General features: G+C 42.1%; 1 protein-coding gene across 3 annotated transcripts in view; it reads right to left on the bottom strand.

Annotated features, from left to right (window-relative positions):
* The window catches only part of EPB41L4B (erythrocyte membrane protein band 4.1 like 4B), a 176,535-nt gene that overhangs the window by 66,441 nt on the left and 83,986 nt on the right, over window positions 1-26,108 (bottom strand). For 2 of the 3 annotated variants that reach the window (XM_042797948.1, XM_042797949.1), the window contains exons 14-17: window positions 25,850-25,883; window positions 24,743-24,810; window positions 6,588-6,769; window positions 1,323-1,438 (exon numbers count right to left, since the gene is read on the bottom strand). In XM_042797948.1, coding sequence (XP_042653882.1) covers window positions 1,323-1,438; window positions 6,588-6,769; window positions 24,743-24,810; window positions 25,850-25,883 — 400 coding nt within the window. Of the gene's footprint in view, window positions 1-1,322; window positions 1,439-6,587; window positions 6,770-21,182; window positions 21,929-24,742; window positions 24,811-25,849; window positions 25,884-26,108 lie in introns of those variants that run through there. The other variant, XM_042797950.1, reaches the window with a different exon arrangement.

Here is a 26,108-nt window from a genome sequence, read left to right as displayed (position 1 = left end):
ATGACTTCTTTTCTACTTCACTCCAGTTTGTCTACTTTATGATTTAACTTTTTATCCCCACTCAAACCAATGAGTCAGACAAAATGACAGGTCCTCACAGCTGATAACCAAACAGATTTGTGAAAAATCCTAAAATATTCCACCTTCAACTGTTCTTTCAGAAGTCTCCAAAAGTCATGACATAGGTCATTGACTCATGACTACATTCATAAGGCATAAGGACTGTAGTCCTTAGCTGTTTTACAGCACCACTCCATGATACACCCTGAACATGGTTGGTTGTTCAAGAAAATATTCATGACGGAAAATCCACTGCATTATGGATTAACTTCACCTAATCTGAATGTTGAAAAAAATATTCCAAGGTTTCATTTTTTATTAGAAACAATTGACTCACTGATTTTCAGCCTTGTCTTCCATCTCCTGGATTCTCTCAACCAGAGAAAAGAAAGATTATGCTATATAGATATACAGCCCCGTTGAGATTGTATTTTTGATACACTTTTCCACCTTCCCTTTGATTTTAATCTCCCTAACACTTGTTGAAATAATATCAATAACAAAAGGCTGTTTGTAAAGCCAAGGTAATTTAATTGAGTTCTCCCTTGAACTGACAGAAAACTCTCAAAACACCACATTTCTTTTAACAAGTCTGTGTAGTCACTGGGGCCCCAGACCCATCTCATTTGAAGCCAGGGGCAATGTTCTCATTGACTTCACTGGGTCCAGCTCAGGACTGATGTGGTTGCACACCAGCTGGTCCAGGCCTCTGTGGTTCTATCGAGGCACCTCACAGTGCAGGCACAGTGAATTTTACCTCACATGGATACAAGGAGCCACTGACCCACTGGCCTCTGATCTCCGGCAGAAACAGTGGGACATGGCTCTTTTGCCACCCCTGCAAAAACTCAGTCATAAAACACCCACTAACATCAGATGACGGGGGGGTGGGGGGAGTTTAAGGCATAACACAGACTCTTCATGTAGAAAAACAGGATTTTTTTTTTATCACTTAAAGTGTTGTTATTTTTTTACAGCTCTGAGCTGCCTAGATGACTAACTCTTCACAACTAAACTAAAACTACATCATAACATTGTTGCAGAAGCTTCAGAAATTTTAAAAGGCAAAGTTGAAGGAAATGCTGAATCTAAAAATGAAACCCCAGTCCTGTAAGGAGATGGTGAGAGGCAATTAAAAAACAAGTCAGTTGCAGATGAACGTGGCTTTGAATTGGAGGTGAAAAAGCAGCAGCTTTTGAATATGAAGTGACAAAGGGGCTCTCTAGCATATATATGTAAAAGTATATATGTATATGCTATACCTTGTTCATGCTGACGTGCAGGGCTGGCCATGGTCCAACTACCTTCACACTCTCCGTTTCTATTTTCTTCAGATGAGAAGTTTCATCATAAAGAAGGGGAAGTCCTGAGCTCAGTTCTAAAAAGATGCCCAAAAGAAAGAAAGAAAAAAACACAGTCTGAAGGGCGGCTACAGAAGAACTGCAGAGCAAGACACTCAGCTGCATTTGTAGAGACAGTGGTCAGCAAACCGTCTTCCCTGTAAGACCCTCTAAAATGTTTCATAATTACGCCTGTTGAGTCATTTTACCTTCTTCTATTTAGCAAACAGTTCCTCCCCCTCCTCATTCTCGTCCATCCCTTCACTTCAGTAGGGCTTTTGCCAGCTTTGGGCTAGATACTTCTCTCCTTACCCCTTCCCGCTTCACCCCCCCCTATATTCTAAAACTCAGTTGACACCAGAGGGATTATTTATGCGGCCAAGGTGCCACTCTCAGAACATGTGATGTGTAAAGAGATCAGAGTATAGCTTTTGGCTTCTCTCAGACATCTTTATTTATATGCCAGCCTCTTTAAGACTGTTGTCAGGAATTTGCTGTGCTTTGTCAACAGAGATTTTGAGCAAGCCACCAACACAGAAAGGCAAGGAAAAATATTTTTCGAGACAGCTCTGAAAGGTCTTTGCCAACATCTTGGGGATGGTGTGGCATATACACGTATATTTGCAAGTACTCTGAGAAAAATGAGCTTCATCATGTGACGATTTAACTAATCCCTGAGTCCTCCCGTATTTCTTTTTGGCATGGATTTTTGGTAATAACCGTTGGGAACAATTCGGTAATCTCTGGAGTCTGATTCAAAGCCCAATCAAATCAATAAAAACCTTGCACTGACTGCAGTTTGGTTTGGATCAGGTTCTTTAGCTGTCCTAAAAGTATTAAATATTACTCACTCAAGATCTAATTCTACAGCTGTTTAAATAAACATTAAAGGCTTTTCTGACTAGAGACAAAGTGCTAAAACTAGCTTATAGGGATATAAGCAAAAAGCTGGTTTTGGCATTGGTGAAACATTATCAGACCCTGAGGTAATAATGTCCTAGAAGGGGTTACAATATCAGTATTGACCTCCCCTTGGTGGTCTCTTATCACAAGTTAGTGATGCCAGAGTTTGGCATTTCTCACATCACAGCTGCTTCCATGGATATGAGACTGTGAAACTGCCCAATGATACCCAGGAATAAATTACCACAGTGGTAAGATGATGTGTAGGTTTGTGTTTTGTTTTGTTTTGTTTTTTTTTCTGAAGAAACACAGTCGTTCTAATTCCCTGTCGAGAAAGAACACAGAGGGGAAAAAGTACCTTATTTAAATTATTCAAGTTTGCTATGATTTAAAACTGAATTTTAAGATTTTGTTTGTTTGTTTGTTTAAAGGGAGAGCTCCAGAAAACAAGCTAGCCAGTTTAGCCTTTTAAATCAACCTTGAAAAAAACCCAAAATTTAAGTCCTACAAAAGGCATACATTTCCTGAGTCAGCATTAAGTCCTGGCAAAACCAGGCTTTCATTTCAAGAAAGGATCTGGCAGCATTGTGGTTTTTCAAAGCACTGTTTTCATCCTGAAACTCAGTCTGTGTTACACCAGTCTCTGCTCAGGGTTACACATGGACTTTCGTAGTGAGCAGTTCAGGAATAAAAGATGTCTTTTTTTTTTTTTTAAGTGATAACCTGCCAGCTCAGCCCACAGAGTTCAAGAGGCAAGCTGGGCCCCCTCTTCTCGTTCATCATTTTCCATCATAAAAATTCTGCGAGCTACATTTTCGTACTCATTGGCATCTGCTTTCAGTGATAGCCCCGGCTGTTGCCGGTAGATCTGCTCACGTGCACCTGGTAATCCATGCACAACGTTGCCATGCCAATCAGGTTTAGCAAGCAGCTCGCCCTCTCGGTGTGGCAGCGCTGGCACTGTAAGGCTAACTGTTGTTTAATACAGCAGCCCCTGGGACTGGAATTCTGCAAAGACACCAGGGGAAGCTCTGCTGCAATGGCACATTAGCTTTGAGGTGAAGGGCAGCATCGGAAATACAATACCCAGTCTGAATTCAGGCAAACAACATCATCTGCTGAACTGCCTTCATAAACACGCACGTCAGATTTGTTTCACCAGATTTCACTTCTTCCAGTAATTAAGTAGACAAATTACTTGGAATGTGAAAAATCAGGCAGGTCTGGCCCAGGTTTGTTTTCAATAACAAAATCCCAGGCCATGTGTTTGCTGAGAAACATGTACCAGTATTTAAAGGGAACCTTGGCTGGGTATACTGTTGTTTCCCTCTCTCCTGCCCATGTCCTGTGAATTGTGCTGGAATTTTGGCATTTATCAGAATAGGTGTAAGTGAAGGAGAGGCAGATGCTTTCTCCCTCTCTTGACCCAATGCTGGCGGGTATGTATCAGTGGGTCACTCCATGATCCACTTCAGATGAATTTAAAACCACCTCAGAGCTCAGAGATTAGTCCAGTCCATAGGAACTGGAATAAGTCACAAAATGCCCATGGTCCCTTGGAAAATCAGAAGGTAGCCAAACTGAAGCGTTGGTGTGCACAGGCTTACAGGAAAGTTTCCACTAGGATAGCATATTCTCCCCATGAGACCTTTTGGCTCTCCAGGCATTTCCACTCAAGATATTTTGGTCACAAGCACCCTCTTCCCCGAGAGTGTCCCCAGGTTAGTGACCACTTACTTCTCAGAAACGTTTCCCTAGTAGTGGCCTTTCCACACAGACTGGAGCCAAACATCAGTCCCCCATGTCCTCACATTCCTGACGCAGCTCCCTGATAGTGTCTCCTCTCTGCCTGAGCTTTTTTTGTCCCACACGCTGCCATGTGTACCGTCCTAGATAACTGACTGACAGCCAGCATACTCCTAACTGTTTCAACACATACACTACAAGCCTTTCCCACAGGCTCTCAACAAGGCAATTTTCTCAGCTGAAATAGCCTGAGCTGTGTTTTAACGAGTCCATTAAAAACAAACCAAACCAAAACACGCCCACTGAGCACCAACCTTGAAAAGGCACCCAGACCTGTCACCCCAAACTTCAAGTGAGCACCTCTGATTCTGTTAGGAGGGGAGTGGCCCTATCCACACCCACACCGCTCTAATGGCATAAACGTGCCAGGTCTAACTGCAGACCGGCCTTTCGAGGGAAACCAGCTTTGCACCTCCGGCCGGGTGCACGGGTACAGGTCTCCTTAGGGGACCAGCAATGGGTGGCCATGGGAGAGCATGCCTGCGCTAAGAGAAGCCAGCCCACGGCATGCACAGCCACCCAAACAGCTCAGCTGGACGCAGCCGGCATGGCCACGCCGCAGCTTCCCCTCGGAGGTGCCCCATCCTTTTCTGCTCCCTTAGAGAAAACGGCAACTGGCATTTGGCGCTACTGGCATTAGGCCGTGTCAGGAACCAGCACTAACTCCCTTATCTCTAACCGCATAGTTAGCACGAACCAGCCTGAAGCAGACAAGATGAAGAGAAGGGCAAACCTATCTCCAGGAATAGGTGCTACACGCACGCCCCGGCTGTTGAAGTCCCCTTCAGAGCACCTCAGCCGCCGGCCCAGGGTGGGGCCTGGGGGAGAGAGCTCGCCCTCCCCATGCCTGGGGGCACGCAGCCGCTGGGGTCCCACATCTCATCCCGCAGGTAACACCGGGCGCAGAGAGAACCGCTCCCGACATTTACCCTTATACTTCCCTAAGCTTTTTCTAAGGTTCTTTCAGCAATAAGGAGGAGTAGGGAAGCAACGCAGCCTAAGAGGAGACAGAGCTGGAATAAACCCCCTGGACTGCGTTCTTTGCTGTTGTTTCTTTAATCCCCTTCTCGCTCTAAGGGTGGGCCTGGCTCGGCGAGGCCCACGGCAGGGCTGGCGGGAGCTGGAGTGCGGCCCTGCTGCGGCGTGGCTGGGGCAGGAGCCGAGGCTCCAGGGGCTGACACGGGGCCCTGGGGAGGGGCGGGAGGGCCTGCCCTGCCCTCATGGTGGCCCTGGGACCGCCCGGCCGAGGCCCAGATTCGTACTGCTGCTTAGGACTCCTGCCTTAAACAGCTGCAATGCCTTGCATTTTATTTCTTGCGCTTCCCTCCGGAAAACTGGTTTATCTCCCGCTCCTTGGGCAAGAAAATTGAAGAAAATGTTTCCGAAACGAAGTCCGAATAAAGTGCCTGTGCAGGTGCATGTCTGTGCATTACTGCTGAAGTGGGACAGCCTACAGTCAGGGTCATCCAGCACCGTCCTTTACAAGATCCTGGTTTCAGGAATTTGAAAGCTGTCAGATCAACTGCCCAGGCTGAAAGTTTCCATAATGGATGCCTATCTCAAGGTGATTTACAATTACATAAAGGCAAAAAAATAGGCAAAGGAAGAACATATTGTCCCTTCGAGGCAAGGAAAATAATAGAACATACCTTGTTTTGCCCATCTTCTGAAATTCTTACAGAGCTTCAGCATCTCACACACTGCAGAGTGCAGAGATTATAAATTTGCAGAGCAAGAAGTAGGACTGCTCAATGGCAGGGATGTTTCTCTTCCAGTTCCTGTGTAAACCTACAAACATTTGGCCAAGCTATGTACCCTTAAAAAAGCCTGTACGTGTTCAGCAGCAGACACTTACACCCAAACTCCCCGATGTTGTATCAGGAACAGATAGGCTTCTCTCCTCTTTGCTCTCTACAAGCCAAGAATTTCTCCACTGAGCAACCAAGCATACTCCAGTCGTGGTAGGTAAGGCTGAGCAGGGACTGTTTCCATTATACAAACTAAGAGCAAGATGTTGTTTGTCCAGTGCTCCAAAATTTCTGCTGTTTGTGCCCAGACATGAAAGCAAGAGTCAGATCCAAACAATGAGGGCTGAAGGCCAGCTGGGCAGATCAGCAAAAGACAATGGCAGATGAGGACAGGTTTGTGAAACTATACAAATAAATAGTAACAATGAAAAAATAGCCTGTGCCAAGTGGCTGGAGACTCAGTATCTGTGACTAATTGGGTATTTGTTCAGCTAGGGAATGCCAAACTAACACCAAATCCCACAACCCCATAGCAAAGCCAGGAAACTGAAAATCTTGTTTCATTTGCAGTTGAAATTGAAAAGCTAGCAAATAATAACAGGAAATATTCCTTTTCTCTTTCCATTTCCTCTTCCATTTCCTTTTCCCTCTCCTCTCCTTTCCGTTCTTGCCAGAGACAAACCTAGAAGCAACACAGTTACTGAAATGACATTTGCTGCAGTAGACTTACTGTTTGGGTTTGGAACTCCAGAAACAATGTCTTTGCTGTCGGGGGTAAGGGCACCATAATTCGGATGGTGGTGGTGATGACGGTGGTGGTGGTGGTGCCTTGCAGGAATTTTTGTGGCGTAGGGTGTCCCACCATTCTCCTCAATGTTGAACTGATGCAGATCACTGTTGTTCAAGGGATAGCTACAAAATAAATTCAGTTCAAATTAGAGCAGTAAGTCACAGGACAAATTGTACGTTTGAAAAGATAGAGGGCAAACTTTCTTGGGAAAGAAACGCACAGCTTTTGTGTAAATAAAATTTTTAACAAGGTAGATCCCAAATCTTTACAGTTTTCTGTTAACAGGAGGCTCATAAAAGAATGCCTCTGCTTGTTTGGCATGACTTTACTATCAGAATTATTTCTGATTTCACACACTACACAGACTCTGCTAGACTCTTACACTAAGTCAAATTGTGACTTACAGAATATGATTCTCAAAAACATCAAAATTTGTCCTGCAGGAATTTGTAAGTTCACCTGGGATAGGAAAGTGGTCAGGCAACAAACAATAACTCCTTTAAAGTGAAACTGTCAGAAGAGCAGACCAAGGAACAGTCCCAGAATAACATTACCTTCCTGAGAAAGTTTGGGCCTCCAAATTTACGGTGCAAAATAGCTGTATGAAAAACTTGTGACTTGAGAAAAAAATGGAGGAAGATCCCATTAGAAATAAAAAGTTTTAAAGGTAACAGCATACAAAACACCACCTGGTCAAAAAGGAATCATACCTATGCTGGTAAACTAACTTTTTTTTTTTTTTTTTGCATATGTTCAGTCAGGAGATTAACTGTTTTCAGTCTACAATACATGGAGAAATGGAGACATATCGAAATTTTAATTCATCATCTCTGACTCAGAGATGTCAGATGACACTGTTAATTTTCTTCAGTAGTTTTAACTGATGCCATTTCAGTTTATTGTTTGAAATGATGATGAATTTCTAGAAATTATACTTTATCTCCATGCCAGCAACCAAAAAAGACTGAAATAAATCTACCTAGATACTGCAAATAACTTGAATGCACTTTCCTCAGAGGAGTGCTCAAGATCTTTATAAGATTTTAACTTATTCTATAGTATTGCATTAGACAGTAGTTGCAGTAAATCAATTCATTCCAAGAAAAGATGAATCCCCTGCCCATTTGAAAAATGCCAAAGAAATTACATCTTCAGCTGCATGGGTTTTCAGTTTGCTTTTATTACTAACAGCAGCTGAAAACCTGACAATATGGAATAAGGACAAACAGAATAATTAAAGGAACAATGAATACATTATACCTAGCTACTTGCTGCATATGCTCTCTGAAGATTACTTACTGATTCAAAGCAAAATTAACCAGTCATCTGCAACTAAACACATCTGTATCATTTCCAAAGATATGCTGAAGCATGCAACTTGGTACATCATTAATAACCACTGTCTTCTTAGCAACAGCTTCTGACAACATGAGGTTCTTCGACTGGGTAGTAACCGAATAACACTTTTATGCTAGTTATCTTTTTGAAAGCAGGAGGCGGGGAGGGGAATGTTGTGTATATTAATCTTGGCAGGTTCCCGGCATGTAGCAATGACTGCCAATAAAGGCACTTCTGATGTCTTATTTGCCTTAAGGAAACATTACAAATAGGTGTCTGATCCACAGGGTACAGCTTTGGTGAGCTCAGATAATCCAGGACTGGTCTGTTTTTTGAAGCTGCACTGTATCTTCACTGTTATAATCCAATCAAACAAATGCCTACGGGGGGAAAATGGTACAGCCTAATTGGATTGCACACTAATTGTAACAGCTCTCCTTGCACTCTCCCTTCAAGCACCTTGGATTGAAGGGACATTTTTTGCCTGAAAAGATAGCTGGTTTTGTTCACACAGTTAAAACCCTTATTGGAAATAAGATCAGTTTTGGGCTGGAGCCTCAGTACATCTTTTTTTTTTTTCAGTTGATGATTCAATCTTTTTTCAAGACACAAACCCCCATGTGCTTGAGAGTTGCTTTCAATTCACCTGCTGGCCGGCTGGTTTAGAAGATTTTTGACTGGTCTCTCAAAATGAATGAGATCCCATCAAATCCTTACATTGACTCCTCATATTGCTATGGGCATGAAGTAGCTTCCATGCTAAAATGGGAATGAGCTGAGCAACTGAATGAGCCAAATCTCCTCTGGCACAAGGTCAGACATGCAACAAATCCTCTAGACATATTTCTTGTCTGTCCAGAGTCAAGAGCTCACACCATGTAAAATGCAGGGAGACCATTATTTCAAAGAAGTTAAAGAGCTAGCCCGGCAAAGCTCATGTTCAGGTATGCACTGAAATCCTCGAGGACAGTAAGTCACAAAGCTCCAGTCAGGAGGTCTATATCCAAGCAGCACACTCTGACATGAAATCCCGTGTTGAAACTGCTGGCCCATTTAAAAGGATGCGGACATCTGCACTCTTCCAGGGCTGACAGCAGCTAACAGATATTGAGGCAAACTTGTCTCAGTGATCAGTCAACTTTTGAACTTCTGATGGATATGGAGTTGGGCTGAGGAAGACTTTTGCACCCATACCCTCACTACTAGACTGAGCAGTTATTGAACAATCACAAACAACAGGGCTTGCAGCAGCCCCAGAGCCAGTCTACTAGAAGAATTGACAGTACCCAAACAAAAATATCATGAGTAGTCCAGATCCGTTTTCTGTGTACTCTCTACTATATAATTTATGGGCACATTGGACATCCTAGTCCAATTTCTACAAGGTAGTATCAATACTATCATATATCGCATCTGTTTTTCACCTATTAGTTTTCTGTTCTACTATCTTAAGTCTAGAGACTTGAGACTTTTCTCCTCAGTGCATCTTTTTGCCATTAACTTTTCTTTCTATTACTTGCTTCTGTCTGGCTTACCTTAACTACCTTAATGTGCTTACGGATCCTTCCCAATCCACTGATGCAAATAAATCACCGCTTTCAATGAACCAACTTTCTGACCGTACCCCAAGCCCCCCAGGTTTTCATACTTGCTCCCCAGACATCAAGTAATGCTCTCAGACTATGTGCATACATGACCGGGTACGTTTTCATTCTTTCTCTTGTAGTTGTCTTTTGGCCCTCCCTAGTATGCCAGTGTTACACCTTTGTTTTCCCTTTTAATAGTCAGCTGGCTGTTCTGCAGGTTTCCTTTTTTGCCTCTGTTATTTACCTCTGCAGTTTTCTCAACAAGCTCCAGCTGCTTCTTGTACGACCAACCCCTGTCCTTCAAGGAAAATGAGGCAGGGCCCTATAGGCTATTACATAAACAGAGAAAACACTCCTTCCTTCTCTGTCCCTCCCTCTGGCAAAGCACTCCTGAGGAGTCAGTTACCAGAGGCTGAACCTTCCAAAAAGCCACTCAAAGTTCACAAAACACTTGGTATTGGCTTTTGCCTCAAACTCACATCATTGCTTTCTTCTGACCAAAAAAGCAGCATATTGAGGAACAGGGCAAATAACATGTATCTTCTGATTCCTTTTTCCATTTTTGAAATTTTATTTACATTACTAGCTCTCTATCTCAATTTTATACTCCTCACCATTTGATTTGAAAGCTATTTTCAGCTGACATTCTCACGTTTCACGTGCTCCAGTCATCTACTGCCTTACCAATCTGTGCCTCTAGCATACAACTCACGCATACAACAGTGTTAAGAGATCGTAGAAAAATGGGGAACAGAAAGGTATTTGAAAGACTGAATTATCCACTTCTGTCCTCAAAACCGAACTAAGCAAGCCTATGTTACCCCAAGTAACTGGCTGAATTGAATCTTCAACACCTTCGCTATCAGAGCCTCCATGACCTCTCTGTGCAATCACTGTTCCACCATGCCTACACTTACTTTCTTTGTTTATCCTGTCTCCTTTACTGCAATTTAAGACTGCCAAAGAGCTCTGAATTCTTCAGTTGCCCCTCACATGTCACACATTTCCTACAGTTCTGATACATCTTACCATCCCCATCTGCCCAGCTGCTCTGCCTCCAACATGTGGTGCTCAGAACTGGGCACCCCGTTCCAGCTGAGACCTTGCAAATGCATTGCAAAGAGGAAGAGTTGCTTCCCAAGTCCTGTGGGATCTACTCCTGTTTATACACTGGAACATGCCATTTGCTTTTTCCTAAGTAGTCTGGGGTTCTTGGCCCATGTTCAACTTCTGACCTGCAAGAACACCAGATCCTTTCCTAAACTGGCCAGGTTTCCAGCCCCCCAAGACCTCAGCTGTGAAGCAGGTTAACCCTACCTAACAGCATAAACATACTATCGTTCCTCCTGAGCTGCATCCTAAACTTTCTCATATACTAAGATCATAACTCTTTCAGGGCTCTCCCCTCATCCACGACAGGCCTGGTGTGAGAGAACTTCCCATTTTGGTGTAACCTCTGAGTGATGAGGTTTTTTTAAAAAGTAATTGCCTTTCCGTGCTATCCTCCCAGGTGCTATCCTCATTCTCCAGTAGAATGTAACCATGTAGCCCTGCAAAAACACCCTTCACCTGTGTCCCAGAGCAGGCTTACCCCTGCACCCTGTCTGTGACCCCTTCTTCCACACTCTTGTAGGCATCTCTCACCCATATGAAGTTACACTCGGAGCGCAAACAGTGGGGCTCTGCTCTCTCCCCTCCTTGGGGAGGCTGATGGGGCAGTAACAGAAATCAGGCTCAAACTATCGTGCCTCTTGGATGACCCTGCACTGAGTTTAGAGTCTCCCTGCTATAGCTGAACAGTGGTTTAAAAAAAATCCCAGGCTTCTAGGTCTGCTTACAATAAATAACCTTCAACAATTACCACACTCACCTCTATTCTTTGCTTTGAACGGTGCTTCTGCACCAGACTGCTGCAAGTGTCTAATATTTAAAAATCCTCAAACTTTACACAAACATCTTCATAACCCCTCTCAATCGTTCCCCATCCACAGCCCAGAGCAAGCCTGACAGTAATTTGTGCAGCTTTTGGCAACTCAAATCCACACTGCAGGCTTTGTGCTGAATGTGTTGGAAGGCTCCCCCAACCACTTCGCTCCCTAATAGGAGACATTTCACCCATCACCTTATTGTAACAATACCTTCTCCAACATTGAAATGGGCTTCAGAGGTTTAGATGTGCTCCCAAATGGCAGTCAGGGGAACCATTAAAGCATATGTTAACAGGTATGTGTATTAATGTGTATGCATGGAGGAGAGACTCTCAGAAGTCTAATGAAAGCAGGTATCACGCATGAAGCTTCAGTGTGGCAGCTGGGGGGATGAGACCTAACAGCTATGTTAAGCCAAACTTTCATTTTTTGGACCTAATCACTCCCTCTGAAAACAAAACAAAACAAAACAAAAACAAAACCCAGACTTTGGGTTTATTCCCTGCCCATGTTTTAAAAGAAGTTAAAAAAAAACCCAAACAAACCAAACTGAAGTTTTAGGCAAATTTGCTTTAATCACACTTAGAACCTCACACACCCCTTGCGTTGCTACAGCATGCAAAGTGGCACAGAGAGCCTGGGGATTTTGCATATTCCAGAAATTGTCCTGTGGAGAGGAATGAAGAGGAAGGGGCAAGGGGGGATAGGGAAGAAGGTGGCGTTCCACATGAGTATCAATTAATGACCAGAACCATAGGATTCAAGCAAAAGACTTTGAGAGGACCCTGTGTTATACAAGAAGGGAACAGAGACCATAGCAGGAGAAATTCTTATAAAAGAGAGGATGAAGTTTCATTTTTGCAGCCAAGGACTAGGACATATAAAAGCAATGAGTGTTCCTAAATAAAGGAGGATTTGGAACACTAGAAACAAACCTATGCTGTTTTTTTATTTCCTGCACCGTGTAACCAAGATCTCTTTGCTGGCCAGAACTGGCTACCTAAACGGTGAGAAGTGTAACTAAAGCTGGCAGCACTGCTACACCTCCATGCTCTGTCCTGACTCCATGACAGAAGAGCTGGCCCATTTGCTCCCTTTAGGGAAGGCCTGGGAAGATGAGTTGCACTTTCTCTCCCTGCTGCCAGGGATGATCAGCCGTCCCCATACTTTTCTAGGGACATCTTAGAAAGCAGAGTGGGCAGGTGGCAGCCTTCTCCCAGACAGACAAACCAACCTTTGAAGGAGAGAGAAAAAGGTGATGGGGAAATACATGTTCAGAATTGGTGACAGGACTGGGGAGGATTTCTCCTGTAGGAGATAAAAGTATATGCAGCAGCTTTTTGCTGAACTAAGTTTTGAAGTTGGAGTAATCTGGAATTCTCCACAAAAAGAACAGAGCCTGCAGCAAAGCACGTTCTAATGAAATACCAAGAAACAAATCTTGACGCAGCAAAGCCATTGTCCTCATAGATTTCACCTTATCTACATAAAGATCATTAAAAAAATACTGCCTTGCAAAACTGTCATGCAAAATATGCCCACTGGGGAACTAAACTTGCTTTTCTTCATTTACAAATGGTTTTAATTAATGATAGCGACAGCTAATGATATTTAATCACCTGTCAAAAAAATTCATTGTCCCAGCTGTCCTTGCAGACGAAAAGAAGTCTGAAAAGCAGACACAAAATTTTCTAAGATGGATGAAATCCTCCCCCAAGTCAGTGCTGCCTTCCCCTTTCAGTCACTGGCAAAAAATGCATGCCTGTCCTTGGGAAGTAAACCAACTTGGGGTGGCTAATCCAAGCAAGCTAACCCTGGATAAAATAGGAACAAAACCAAGCAAGGAATTTAGGCCTCTGAGACAGCCTGAAGCTGATCTCTCAGGTAGCTAACCACACTACAGCCTTTCCACCACTTAACCCATTACATAACTCAGGTTCAGGAGCAAATCACACCCCTGTCTACCCCTTCCTCATTATCAATATGCCGAAACATGCAGACACAGGGACAGGCACAGGTCTGAGGCATGGCCAACCGGGAACATCAGAAACCATGGGATGCGACAAGAAATTGCTGGACGTAACAGATAAAAGCATGAGCAGGTAACAAATGGCGCAAAGCATGCCCGAAAGCATTGCTGGATTTCACGGGTCGTTATGGGTGAGCTACATGAGAAATGGCCAAACTTCAGAGAGCACTGAAGGGGAGTATCAGGGACTTTTTGGTGAGAACAACCTTGGAAGGCCAGCACTGCCTGGGAATCCGTATCCGTAATAGCACGTCAGGTTCAAACTACCTAGGGTAGTCTTGGGAAATTTGAGTATGAACTTCGCAAAACTGGGAGCGACGCAGGGCAAAAGCAGGGGCAATGGAGAGGAGACAGGGGAAGGGAAGGGGAGAATCTGTGTGCATCAGGGAAGAACAAGCGTGGGAGAATGGAGAAGGGGGGGGGGCCAGAAAAGGGACCAGCCACATGTAAGCAAGCTGCTGGTCAGCATGCTTGGCTGGCCGAGCCCTGATCCCTGCAGTCTAGAACCTTCTTCAATGTAGTCCTATTTTCTGTAGGGGTGTGTGCCTACGGGACTGAGCCCCCTGTGCTGCTCCATGTTCGCGTGCTGCTGTTTGTGTCTGCCGGCGCTGGTAAAGGCACTGCTCTCCACCTCTTTTGCTCTGCGTGGCTGGCTGAACCTGTGCTCTATGTGTATTCACACACCTGGAATACATGTTCAGCATCTCTACACGCTGGGCTTGGAAACCAGGAACTACAGCAGCCTCACATCTAACAGAATACGATGGTGAAATCACTTTAGCCTCAAAGCCAGTCCACTGGATTTGGCTTCCTTTAACAACATGCTCCCATTTTACAAAATCTCCTTCCTGTCTCTGTCCCTACAGAGCTGAAATTCCTTGGAAAAAAACCCATGCTTTTACAGAAATTGATTTACTCAAACTGTAGAACTTTCATGCTTCTAAATTATTCAGATTCTGCATGTTGCTAGTACCCTACAAAGAAATATGCGGTCTTCTGAATTTTCAGTAATTCACTGTAACTTTAAAGTCCAGCGTGAACATGCCCGACACCATTGCCACACAAATGTCTTCAGTTGAGGTTATAGATTTCTGCCTTTTTAACGTGTTACTAGTAAAGCCACTGAACAGGAACAGTGTGCAGCAAACAAAAACTCTTATCAAGGCAGGACAGAATTTTTTACTTAGTTGCTCAGAAGACAGTACTATCAGGTAAAAGTAACACAAAATTAATCACTCAGCACAGGAAGAGCTTTCTTATTTACAAACATGTGACTTGTCCTATCTCTGTTCTCACTGCAACACTTGGGCAACTCATCTGAGTTATAGCAAGAAACTCTTCTTTTTATCTTAAAAGCGATTTTCAGACTTTTTTTTTTAAGTCAGAAATTGAGAATGAGACACGCATTAAATGCAACAGTAGAATCTTAAAATTAATGGTAACAAACAGAACCCTCCTGGTCCCAACATTTTGATACAGGAGCAGCATCCAGTTTTACAACCAAGTTCCTTGAAGCCTTGCTTCGAATCAGCCTTGCTTATCGGTTAAGTGAGCTCCAAGTGCTGAAGACACGAGCGCTAAAGCGTCAAAGCTCCACTGCCTCGTTCATTCCTCTTCTCCATTCCCTGCCTCTAGCAGACTTCATTGCTTTTCCTTCTCCAGTTCCTCCCATGGCACATGCCACTGCAAAGCTCTGCCTCTCCTAAACCCTCTATTTGAGCTTTTTGTTTCCCTGGCCCATTTTTTTCTGAGCTCTTCCTTCCTCCCCAGCTCCTACACTCCTGCTGATAAGAAAGACTTGGCTCAGGGACACCGAGATGCTGGCCCTGGCTGACTGCTAGCAAAGCCTCAAAATTCAGGAGCCTGCCCCCCTGCAGATGAAAGAAACACAGCCACTCTGTCATCTATTTAGCTACAGAGCTCATTGCTACGTCACTACACAATTTAGAGAGCACTGGAGATGTATTCATGTTTTACATTTCTACTTCTCTAAGCTTCTCAAAATTGCAGAACTTGGTAATGGCAGGTAAACCACTGTGATTATAATTCCAGCACTGGTTGTTCTGTGTTTAGTGAGGAAAAAATAATTTATAAATAATTAACTTTTTATCTGGGTTTAAATGTATTAGATCAGTACTACTAGTACTACTACTAATTAGGTTTAGCTACTTTTTTCATTTTCTTCAGGGTGCAGGAAGTAAAAAGATGTTTTTCATTGTCTCATTTAAAAAAAAACCAAACCCAAACTATTTTTTTATCATCCATCAACACATGACCCTGATAAGCCAGAAACTACAGGTTCTCCACACTGTTCCTGTATGAATGAAACACCTGGTTCTTCCTCAATCCAATATATCTTCATCTTTGATATGATGAGCTGCAGGTTTTTCTGTTTGATAGTTTAAAGCGGAAGGTCATACTACTAGCACTACGAAGAGGAAGAAACATGCACATGACAAACTTAAAAGACAGAAAGTACAAAAAACAATCAAAAGCAGAAATGTAATGGTGGTAATTTGAAAACAGAACCCTTGGGGCATTTCCACTCATTCCCCAACAGCCCTAGCTCAACATTTATCTTATTTTTAAACTGGCAGATTCCTCACTTCTCAGAAGGTGTGATGACTAAGGCAATCATCATGAACGCTGCTTCTGCTAGACAGAAAATTAACCAGATTGCTTCTGAAAAGATACATGCAACAGATCATGGAAGATAAGACACCACTAAATCAAAAGTAGTTGTCCCACAGAGTCAAGAGAAAGCCATGATTCCAGATGCAAAATGCAAAGAAGTGATATTGGGTCTAAGATATCAGACTGGTGAAACTTCCCCTCTCCACCCATCTGTGTGCCATGTCTGCAAAGACTATCTGAAAAAAAAAAAAAAAAAAATCACCACCTGTAGGAAAGTTGATTGGGAGATACAGTATTTAAAAAAAAAAAAAAAACACCTTTTCCTTCTGTTCAAAATTGAAGGTATATTGCATGAAAACATTAAAAGCAATATGCAAGTTATTGCAGACATGCTTGCATTTTCTGTAGCAACCTACTAATACATGCAGTGGAGAGTACACAGAGAGGCTTGACTTGTGAACTTTACAACTAAATTCAGATGAACGCTCATGAAACCAACTGTTTGAAAATAAGTTTCGCTTTAAAGGACACTCATTAAGCAGTCGATAGTAAGCAGTCAAGAGCAGCATTTAGTCTGCAGGAGCTTTATTACTGGAAGTGACTCATATCAAGGGAGGAGCTCCAGCTGAATCAAGTTTTTATCTGTTTTTCTGTGATGCAGTGGCAACGAAAACAGCACATGCCCCCAGAACGGAAGCCTATATGGCCAGTCATTTCAAGGCACAACAGTACGTGGAAAACAAGGGAAGCCAAACAAGGCTTTCATCATTACCACACACTGCTTTGCAGTGTACTGCGAGAGGCAGATAGAAAAGCGTGGTCCAACCCTTTACATGTTTTTTCTTATCTACTTTGGTTTGTATTGGTTTTGCCCAAAAGCTGCATCTTTCTATGTGTCTGGTGCCCGTTGAGAAAGGAGGACTGATTTTCCAGCAGGCCCTTCCTTCAACACTAAAACTTGGGAGTCTGTGTTTTTTGAGTCTGCACTGTGGTTTTCCAAGCATTTGCAGTTTGACTGTAAAGCAGGAAAAAGTATTTATTCTGAAACGGTCCAAAATCTGCATCCTCACACTGCAGAAGTTTGGTTAGGGTGCAGATGCTTGACCAGCAGAGCGGTAGTGCAAGCTGGTTCTCAAAGATTTGGGGCTAGCAGTCTTAACAAAAGAACCTAGGGTCCTGGTGGGTCAGTCCCTTTTCAAAGCACAACACACACAGTCTGAGATGAATTTAAAAAACTACAGTTCCTATTCTGTGTCCATCAATGCCAGCTGGTCTGTAGCAGCTCTGGCTCGAACAATCTCTTTGGCTACCGTTAGCAGTGCTGCAATAACAGCATTCCCCTACAAGCCTGCTTTCTTTGGTCGTCCTTTGCAGAGTAAGAGGAAAACCACTCACCATCAAGTCCTTCCAGAGATCTGGCGTGTCAGGTTAGATGGATGTGTGTTGAAACTTCTTTCTTTCGAGTGAGGTAGTAGTAGCCTCTACCTGAATAGCAGAGGCTTGATATAGAGTATCAAGTAGTAGCCTGTTTACAGGCAAACGGGAAGGACGCGTGGAAATTCTCCTCTGAAAACATGATTGTGGCGCTAAACAGTGTTCCTCCTCCCTCTCAGAGGATTCCATCTAGCCAACTTTGATGCCAGAGAAGGAAATGATATACTCACTTTCATTTTTAACCCGCATCTTAGACATTCCCCAGCTCATTCCTTGCCAGCAGCTGAAGTTCCACTTTCCAAGTTCCTTGCAAGCTCTAACACCCTTTCTCTTGCAGGCTGAAGAGACATCTTCTGTGATACTCATCCAGAAGGAAGGAAAAATGATGTTTTGCAGCACAAGGCCATAATATATGCTTTGTTTCCATCTACAATGTGAGAAAGCAATCTTCCTTTTGGTCAATGCCCACATGGGTTCACCGATAAAAGTGTCTGGAAGGACTTGTCGATTCTTTTCCTCAAGTGTGCAAACCCCCGACTGCCAGCTTTGGAAATCCATTACAAAACCTGATCCCTTTGTTCTCTTTGCCCGTGACTCACCTCAGCTACTGAAAAATAGCTGCAAGTTTAAAGAAAAAGCCCACACTAAAATAATTTACCAAAAGTGCCAACACTTTCAGGATTGTATTTCAGTATCGTATTTCAGTATTTAATACGAGTCATTAGTTGGCATGCCAGGGCCTGAAGAGCAATGCTTTTCAGCCCAAGTTACAGACGTGGTATCGCCAGTTTTAATTCCACCAGTTCCTGGAGGAGAGGATGGAGGATTACAGAGTTATTACATGGCAAAAGTAACCCCCCTGCAAATCCAAATACGCGAGTGGTGAGGCCGGCCTGAGCGCTGCTGGGGAAGAACTGGTTTCCAGCTTTATTAAATGCAGGAAGAAGGTATGCAGAGAAATCATCAGAAGACACCTTCAGCCACGGTGTATCAAACAATTCTCCAGGACATGGAAGAACGCAGCCGATTGCACGTTGGACTTCGCATCAGTGTAATTTCTCAGATGCCTAGCACTGTACTCACACAGGCTGGCCCCCCTCGCCCCCCGCAAGCTGGTGCGAGGGATAGCGTTTATCACCCGTAACCAGATTACAGAAGAGTTTCTAAGCGTATGCTAGAATTGTAAAAACAAAGATTTCAGACTTGCACCATCAACAGACTTCAGAACGGGATGGAGAAAGCCTGCACACACAGTACAGCAGGTACCCCGGGGAGCATGCTTCATTTGGATTCGGGTGGCGGTACATCCTTCAGACACTTTGCAGTCTGTTTTAAACAGCTTCCCTATATATTTAAGAACACCTTCAAAACGTGTTGATGTCTCTGTACCTAGAATGACTGTATAACATGCTCTTTGGTAAAAACTGTGTGGCATTTCCTCATGAGGAACTCCTAGTTAAAATAATTCAACACAATGTATAAACACGTATCAGGGCTTATCAAGTCCCTACATTGAGTTTGTGCATCTATAACCTACCAGTGGCTTTCTGTAGCCGCACAGATCTAGGCTGTAGTACTGATTTATATTGCCAGAGTTTTCCCAGTATTTTATGTAGAAGGTGCTACTACATTTAACAGCTGAGTTAACCATTTTCTATCTTTCTCCTCTCCCCTCCTAATTTGGTTTTCATCTGCAGTGTTTTGTGCTGTTTCAAACACAAAATTGTATTCCTAACATCACAGGGCCTGTAGTAATCACTTGTTAAAAACAATACGTTGTAAGTAATGAGCGTGCTAATTTTAGGAAAGAAACAAACCACCAAAACAATGCGTTTTAAACTTAAAGTAACTTACTTATACTACCCTGTTCAGACGGATACTACTCATATCCATCTTTGTTCAGGTGATGTAGGCTGGACAGGTCAGTCAGAGCAATGCTGGGGTCAGAGAGGAAAGAGGAAGAAATGCTTCCTCTTCCCAACTGCATCCCAGCCCATCTGCTACAAGAAGCCAACTAAGACCAGGGCGAGGAAGGGCAGAGAAATTGATCTCTTCTTACCTATCTGATGGCTTGGTGACTTTGCTGGTCCAGATTTCTGCAGACAACAAGGAGGATGGGGGATGAAAAAGTGAAAGGGGAGTGCAGAGTGCGTGAGCTCCTTCTCCAGAGAAGCAGAATGACAAAATGACACACACCAACTGCAGACTGTGCAAGTCCCACGGGTTGTTCTTCACCCAGGTGCAGAGCTCCTGCATGAGGCATTTTAACACTTAAGAACCAGCTAGGCCTTGTGCTGTTTTTTCTTGAGATTTGTCAGGGAGATTCTCTCATTCAGTGCACCTTCAGCAATGAACCAAACCGCAGGTAACACGTGATGAGGAGGAACACTGACAACACACCACACAGAAGCCAATGAAGTTCTATGACAAGAATGATACTGTATTATGAACGTAGCTGTGTGATTCCTTAAGCAACAATACTCCACTAAAACGTATTTTAAAAAAAAAAACAAAAAAAAAACCAAAAAAAAACAAAAGAACCCCTTCTCCAGAAGGCATTCAGAGCAGCAGCTAAACCAGGCTCCTGTTCCAGTCGCTCCAACAAAGTTTCTCTTTCTTCCTTTCCCAAGTAAAATACTGCTGAAACAGAGGAAGACTAGCCTGGGGAAACTGAAGTCAGCCTCTGTGATGACCCACCTTAGGCTTACTCTGGCCTTTTCACATCTCAGTGCACAATTGCTTTATTGTTTTCCCCACTCTACAGACTGCACTGAAAATGTCGATCCCACACAGCATTAGTGATTCGAGAGCAAAACAGGTACAAGCATAAAGTGTATCGTATCTATCCACCCTCCCCTCAACTATTTAAAAAATAAATAATGCATCGTAAGAAGAACAAGAAGATTGACAATTTTTATTTGTACTTAGCACATACAGGAAAGATCAAAACAAATATTAAAAGATAGCATCTGTAAACAAATATATTTCACAAAAAGTTAAACACTATCAAATTTGCTCTGAAAAAATTCATGGTCATAGCCATTTATAAAGGTGTATTTATCAAAATCATGTTAAAAACTACTTCATTTTTAAAATATCTCAAATGAAGATTCATTCATTCCGACAGCTTCAGAGAGACCACAGATGTAAGGCCTAATTAAGACAAATGCACGAGTGAAGATGGCACTATGATTTCCAGTTTTTAAAAAACAAAAAAGCAAAAAACCAAAAAAATCGGCAAGTGATCAAAATACCAGCCAAGCCCATTTAAAGACCTAGGTTTGTAAAATATACATTCAACTTTGCAAACATCTAACTTTAAAAAAATAGAGCTATTTCACTGAATTGTCCTCATTTTGTAGTGTACCGATTACGAGCCGTGTTTTCAAATCCACTCAGAGAAAAGTTATCAGTAGGTAGTTTTATGCGATTGTATAGTTCACTTCCATAATCACGTTAAAAATAAGACGACAGCAGCACCCTTTTAGCAAGGATTCATTTTTAACATTCTTGCCTTTATAGCAGCAGGTATGGTTTTGGGAAATGCTATCAAAATAATCAGTGAGTCAAAAAAAAGGAATAAACGTACTCCATTAAGTTTATTATAGTGTTCTTTCCCTATACTGGTTTTCAAAGTTAGGCAAAGCACCTCTATTTTTGCTGCAGAACACAAATGAAAAACAAATGCCGCCCAAATCTATGACTACCTCAGCAGGTTCCCTTTGTTGGTGGGTCCACAAGCCGTTTTGATTGCCATTGTGAATTCTGTTTTTTCCTCCCTCCAATCTTCTATTTGCACGTCAACTAAAAAACAGTTTCTCAAGCTTCATCTATTAATTTGACTCAAAGAAACAAGATAATAAAAGTAACTAAGGCACAAACGGCTGATCTTCAACAGCAGGTGGAGGGTCACAGATTCAAAAGCATGGTAGAACCAGAAATATTTCCGGTCTCAGGGCACTAAAAATTCTTGTCAGCTTTCATAAAAGGTTTTTCAAGATTTTTTTTACAAAGACACAGAGAATACTTTTCCCAAGAATGTCCATGAACACTAAACGAGGATGGATGTACATACAAAGACACACACTTTATGCACAATCCACTTTGAACATACTGCAGACAGACAAGGACCATGGAATGCAGTGATGGTCTAAGATGGCAGGTGAAATGAAGATGGCGGTTTTTCAGAGAGTCGTCATGAGTTTATCTTGGTACACCATGCTTTGGACTCCTCCTAAATTCTTCTGGTTCTGTTCCTGGATATAGCGTAAAGTGCTGTCCTCTCCACTTGTGGGGGGTTTCCAATGGGGCCTGTCATCATGAAAGGGTGGCCTGTACCATTTGCACAGTTATTGGTTAGTGAGAGATGGAAGTAAACTTATGAGCGCTACACAGCAACACCAGTTCCTCCAGCAAGAGCTAAGCATGCATGCGGCACGAGGGGCAGCGACCGGTAAGGGAAGGAGAGGGTGACAGACCCGCAGGTCCGACGCAGAAGCCGCTGAAGCAACTGGGAACCTTTCCCCTGACTTCAAAGGGCTTTGAATCAGAGCTCAGGCGTTAAAAAGCCTCTCTGATTTCAAGTGTTGCAGAGAAGTGTCAGGCATCAAGGCTGCTGGATCCTAGAGGGACGGTGGGGAGGGAGGAGGAGGCTACGGGAGAACTAAATGCGTACAACAAACAAGTGAAATAAACCGTGTCATGCAAAAAGCTAAGCTCGTTAAAAATATATCCTTAAGGTCTAAAAAATTAAGGAAGGCAATCCTGTAAATATTGCCATTTGTTCAGCACTGGTGCAGTTAGTTACACTGAAGCAGCCTATAAATTACACTTGTATTTTGTTAAGATGAACACCTAGAGTCAGAGTCTATAGTTAGTACAGGTATTTCTCTGTGACTGTGTCGTGAAACTTGCAAAAGCACCACAAGGAAAAATATTTTTTTGTTATTTGCTCGTTACTTATTGATGCTTAGACATGGTAACTTCAACCACTCCTACAGTGCCTCCTGAATCACTGGGGGGGGTGGTTGGGGGAGCTGGTGGTGGTGCAGAATAAATAAATAAAAATTTTGAGCAGTATGTAGGAAAACACAATATTTAAGATTCTCTTATTACCAAATTGAAGTTGCACTTTTTTTTTTTTTTTTTTTTTTTTTTTCATGCTAGCAGAAATAGAGGCAGGTTCAGATTTTACCTTTGTTTTTGGAGATAATCTAAAGTTATATAATGGCAACTGTTAACTGGAATGAATTTTCTCGGAAGAGTGAACATTAAGTTAACTGCAAACAAGTAATTTCACTGAAAGGATTTTACTAAGACGACTGAGACACAATTCCACATATTATTTCACAAATTATACAACAAAACCCCCATATATAACATGTATTGCACAGGTAGTTTTCATTTCAGCCCTTGGCCCATTCTAGACTTGCATGCCCAGCAGAAGGAATTTCATGCATCTGTGGTTTGATCTCAAGTTCACAGTAGGATGGATTAAGCTTTCTCAAATCAAGCTATCCAAGATGTTAAATGTCAAACTCTTCCACTTTGACTCCAAGTTAGAATAACATGAAGCTTCCACTTTAACCACACACATAAATGCTTCTACCTGAGACAAAAATTCTAAGTACCTTTTCTACCGAGCTTGCAAGACTGAGCTTTTGAGTATGTTTTTTAGCCTTACAAGCCTAGCTATAAAAAAGCCATTGTTCATATTTCACTGACCTTAATCTTTGCCCTGGCAGTGGAGGGGCTGAATGGGGAGGTTGTCTACACGCATTACAATACATTATTGTGCTTATTTCAGTATCACTCTGCTCCAGGGTGAACTATTTGGCTTTAATATGTGACAGACTAGTATCATAAGTGAAGAAATCTTTAGAAAAATTGCAGCAAAACCTCAAATGATTTATAAAATCATTACTCTCTCTCAGCAATCACTCTTTTGTAATGTGAAATTGTACATTTTAAATCACACACAATTACATGGACAAGGAAATCCTAAACCCAAGAAGAATCTTGAAGTACAGGCAAAGTTTATTACCCAACTTAAAGTCTTTTGTTTCTAGCATAAATTTAGTATATGCTTTACTGCTGTATGCTAGGAATTTTTAGGTGATCATGAGTCTGTCTGCTTCTCTGCATAGTTAGCTTTTCTAATAATGTATTTGCCTTTCTCCTGCATTCCCTTCTCAGACTAAAATTCGGACAAAATTGTCTTTTCATCCATTTTAAGCTCAGCCTCATCCCCAGAGCCTGTCTACACTAAGAGCAAAGTCTACCTATTCTGATGTAAGAATACAGAGATAAAAAAATGTAAGGTGAATAGGAATGAAGATTAGGGAATCGGTATTTTACAGTCAAGATAATGATTATTTGTCTAAAAAACTGAGTAACCTAAAAAGGTTACCTTTTATTAAGATAAAATAGCAGCTGATTTTTATCATATGTACATGTGCAGACACATGTCAACCAGCAGGTCTGCGCCTCTACTGTGCATTCCACAAATCTGGTTATAACTTGGAGTAAATTTCTTCCAAAATTTCTTTTCACTCAATTTCTCTCATTAATAGTTCCAAAATAAAAAAACTATGCAAGAAGATAGCACAATAGCACATAAAGGAATATTTCTGTGAAACAGTTCTCAAAAACTCAATGTTACAATTTCACTAACACTGATTATCTGTAAATTGCCCAATACATTGTTCCACGTAATTGTTATTTTTCCATATGTATTTCTGAAAAAGATGAAAAAAGTGCTGCAGTGCAAGAATCTGTTCACTCATAACTTTATCCTAAAGTGAGTTGCTCGTGTTAGGAGATTAAATATTGATCAAATCGCAATTAGTTTTATTGAAGCTACTGAGCACCTTCCCATGCAACGTTCTCCCTACAGAAACACTGAAGTTGTATTTCAAATTCTGAATTAAAAATCAAACTGAAAAAAAGTCTTCATCAAGATTAGGTCATTCCAAACCAAAATCTAAATAGAAATTATTTAATACTGCCTCTACATCACCTATTTCTAACTTTTGTTTGGTTTTCATGTGCAGAAAATTGCCCAGTACATCCACTAAAGCTTCATGCCAACACCTTAAGATAAAAGGAAGAAGTAATAATCTTTTTCATAAAGTGAAGATTGCTTACCTTACATTCACAGGTGTATGTGGATGCCAGTGTGGCTGAGCAGGATGTATATTAGGATGATATTGTGGCTGCAAGTGAAAACATTGAACCCGGTTAATGAAATCATATAAAAGCTCCCTGGTGACTTTAACTTTTTATTTTCCTCGGGCCATGAGGAACATGCTCCCTGTGAGCCCTAGAAACCCCACTTTTTCAGACCTTCTCCCATGCCACTGAGCATATACATGAGACCTCTTGGTGATGAGCTTGCTCGTTAGGACACACTCATGGAAAATGCAAAGAAAATTGCTTTTTTGTTTGAGAGACAACCTAGCACATCTAGTGCTTCTCATAGAAAGCACATCAAAAGAATGTCAGCTTTAATCAAAGGTGGAGAGTGAAGAAGGTTGCTATTAACAATAGCAGTCTTCAGAAGGTCACCTGTCGTTGGTGACAGCATTTCTCTCTCATATCCATGATATATTGGAGAGAAACAGGGAAACAAAATCAGTAGTGATGCTTTTAATAAAGAAAAGTGTTAAGTCTAAGTTCTCATGCCCACAGTCTGGATGAAAGCAGATTGCTTTCTCAGTAGCACTAACTGCTAGTATCACAGATGAAGACTGGGTAAGATTTTTTCCTGATGTGTGTAAAGGAGATTGTTTAAAGAAACTACAAAACCAATCAGCAAACATTTGACCAGGAATGAACTCCTTGAGTGTTGTGATGGAGGACATAACTGCAACTTTGAACTTGTTTTCATGGATCATCCAATCTGAGAGGCTGCTCTAGACACAGGCTTGCTCCCAGAGCAGTCTCCTGGGGTCTGTCATATTCACAGTCCCAAAGGCTTTAACCAGTGATTTCACAGAAAGGGAAGGGGAAGGGGGTGGCAAATGGAGTGTATTTAGCTTGCAGAGCATCCAAGAACACAGAGGAAGAGAGGAGTTCCTCCACTTTCTCCTTAACTCCCAATGTGATGCTGTTTATTTCTGAACCACCTCAGAGAATCTCACCCCAGATTAAGGAAAGGGGAGCAAAACAGCTGTACTAATTATAGAGAGCAAAAATATTTACCACTAAGAAAGAAAATGACAGTATTCTCCTCAACCGTTGTTATGCTCTTACCTGGTAGTTATGGACTTCAGGAGTGTTTTTAGCACTAAGGGAGAAAAAAAATTAGCTTTTATGTAATCAATACATCTATGTCACAATTTCCCATAGTTCAGGGTTCTACTCTTCAGGGAAGCATTACAGTGAAGTAAAATTCATATTCTTAAGGACATTAATATTTTCTTCAAGATATACACCACAGCAACTATGTGAAAGAAAGAGGGGTGCAAAATTTTTTTCTTCATTTTACATTTATGAAACAGTAACAAATGCT

This window comes from Tyto alba, unplaced genomic scaffold (genome assembly GCF_018691265.1).
Source record: "Tyto alba isolate M040663 unplaced genomic scaffold, T.alba_DEE_v4.0 Super-Scaffold_27, whole genome shotgun sequence".
NCBI classification, from domain to species: Eukaryota; Metazoa; Chordata; class Aves; order Strigiformes; family Tytonidae; genus Tyto; species Tyto alba.
Note: the sequence above shows the minus strand (reverse complement) of the source record. Positions and strands in the feature narration are given on the sequence as shown.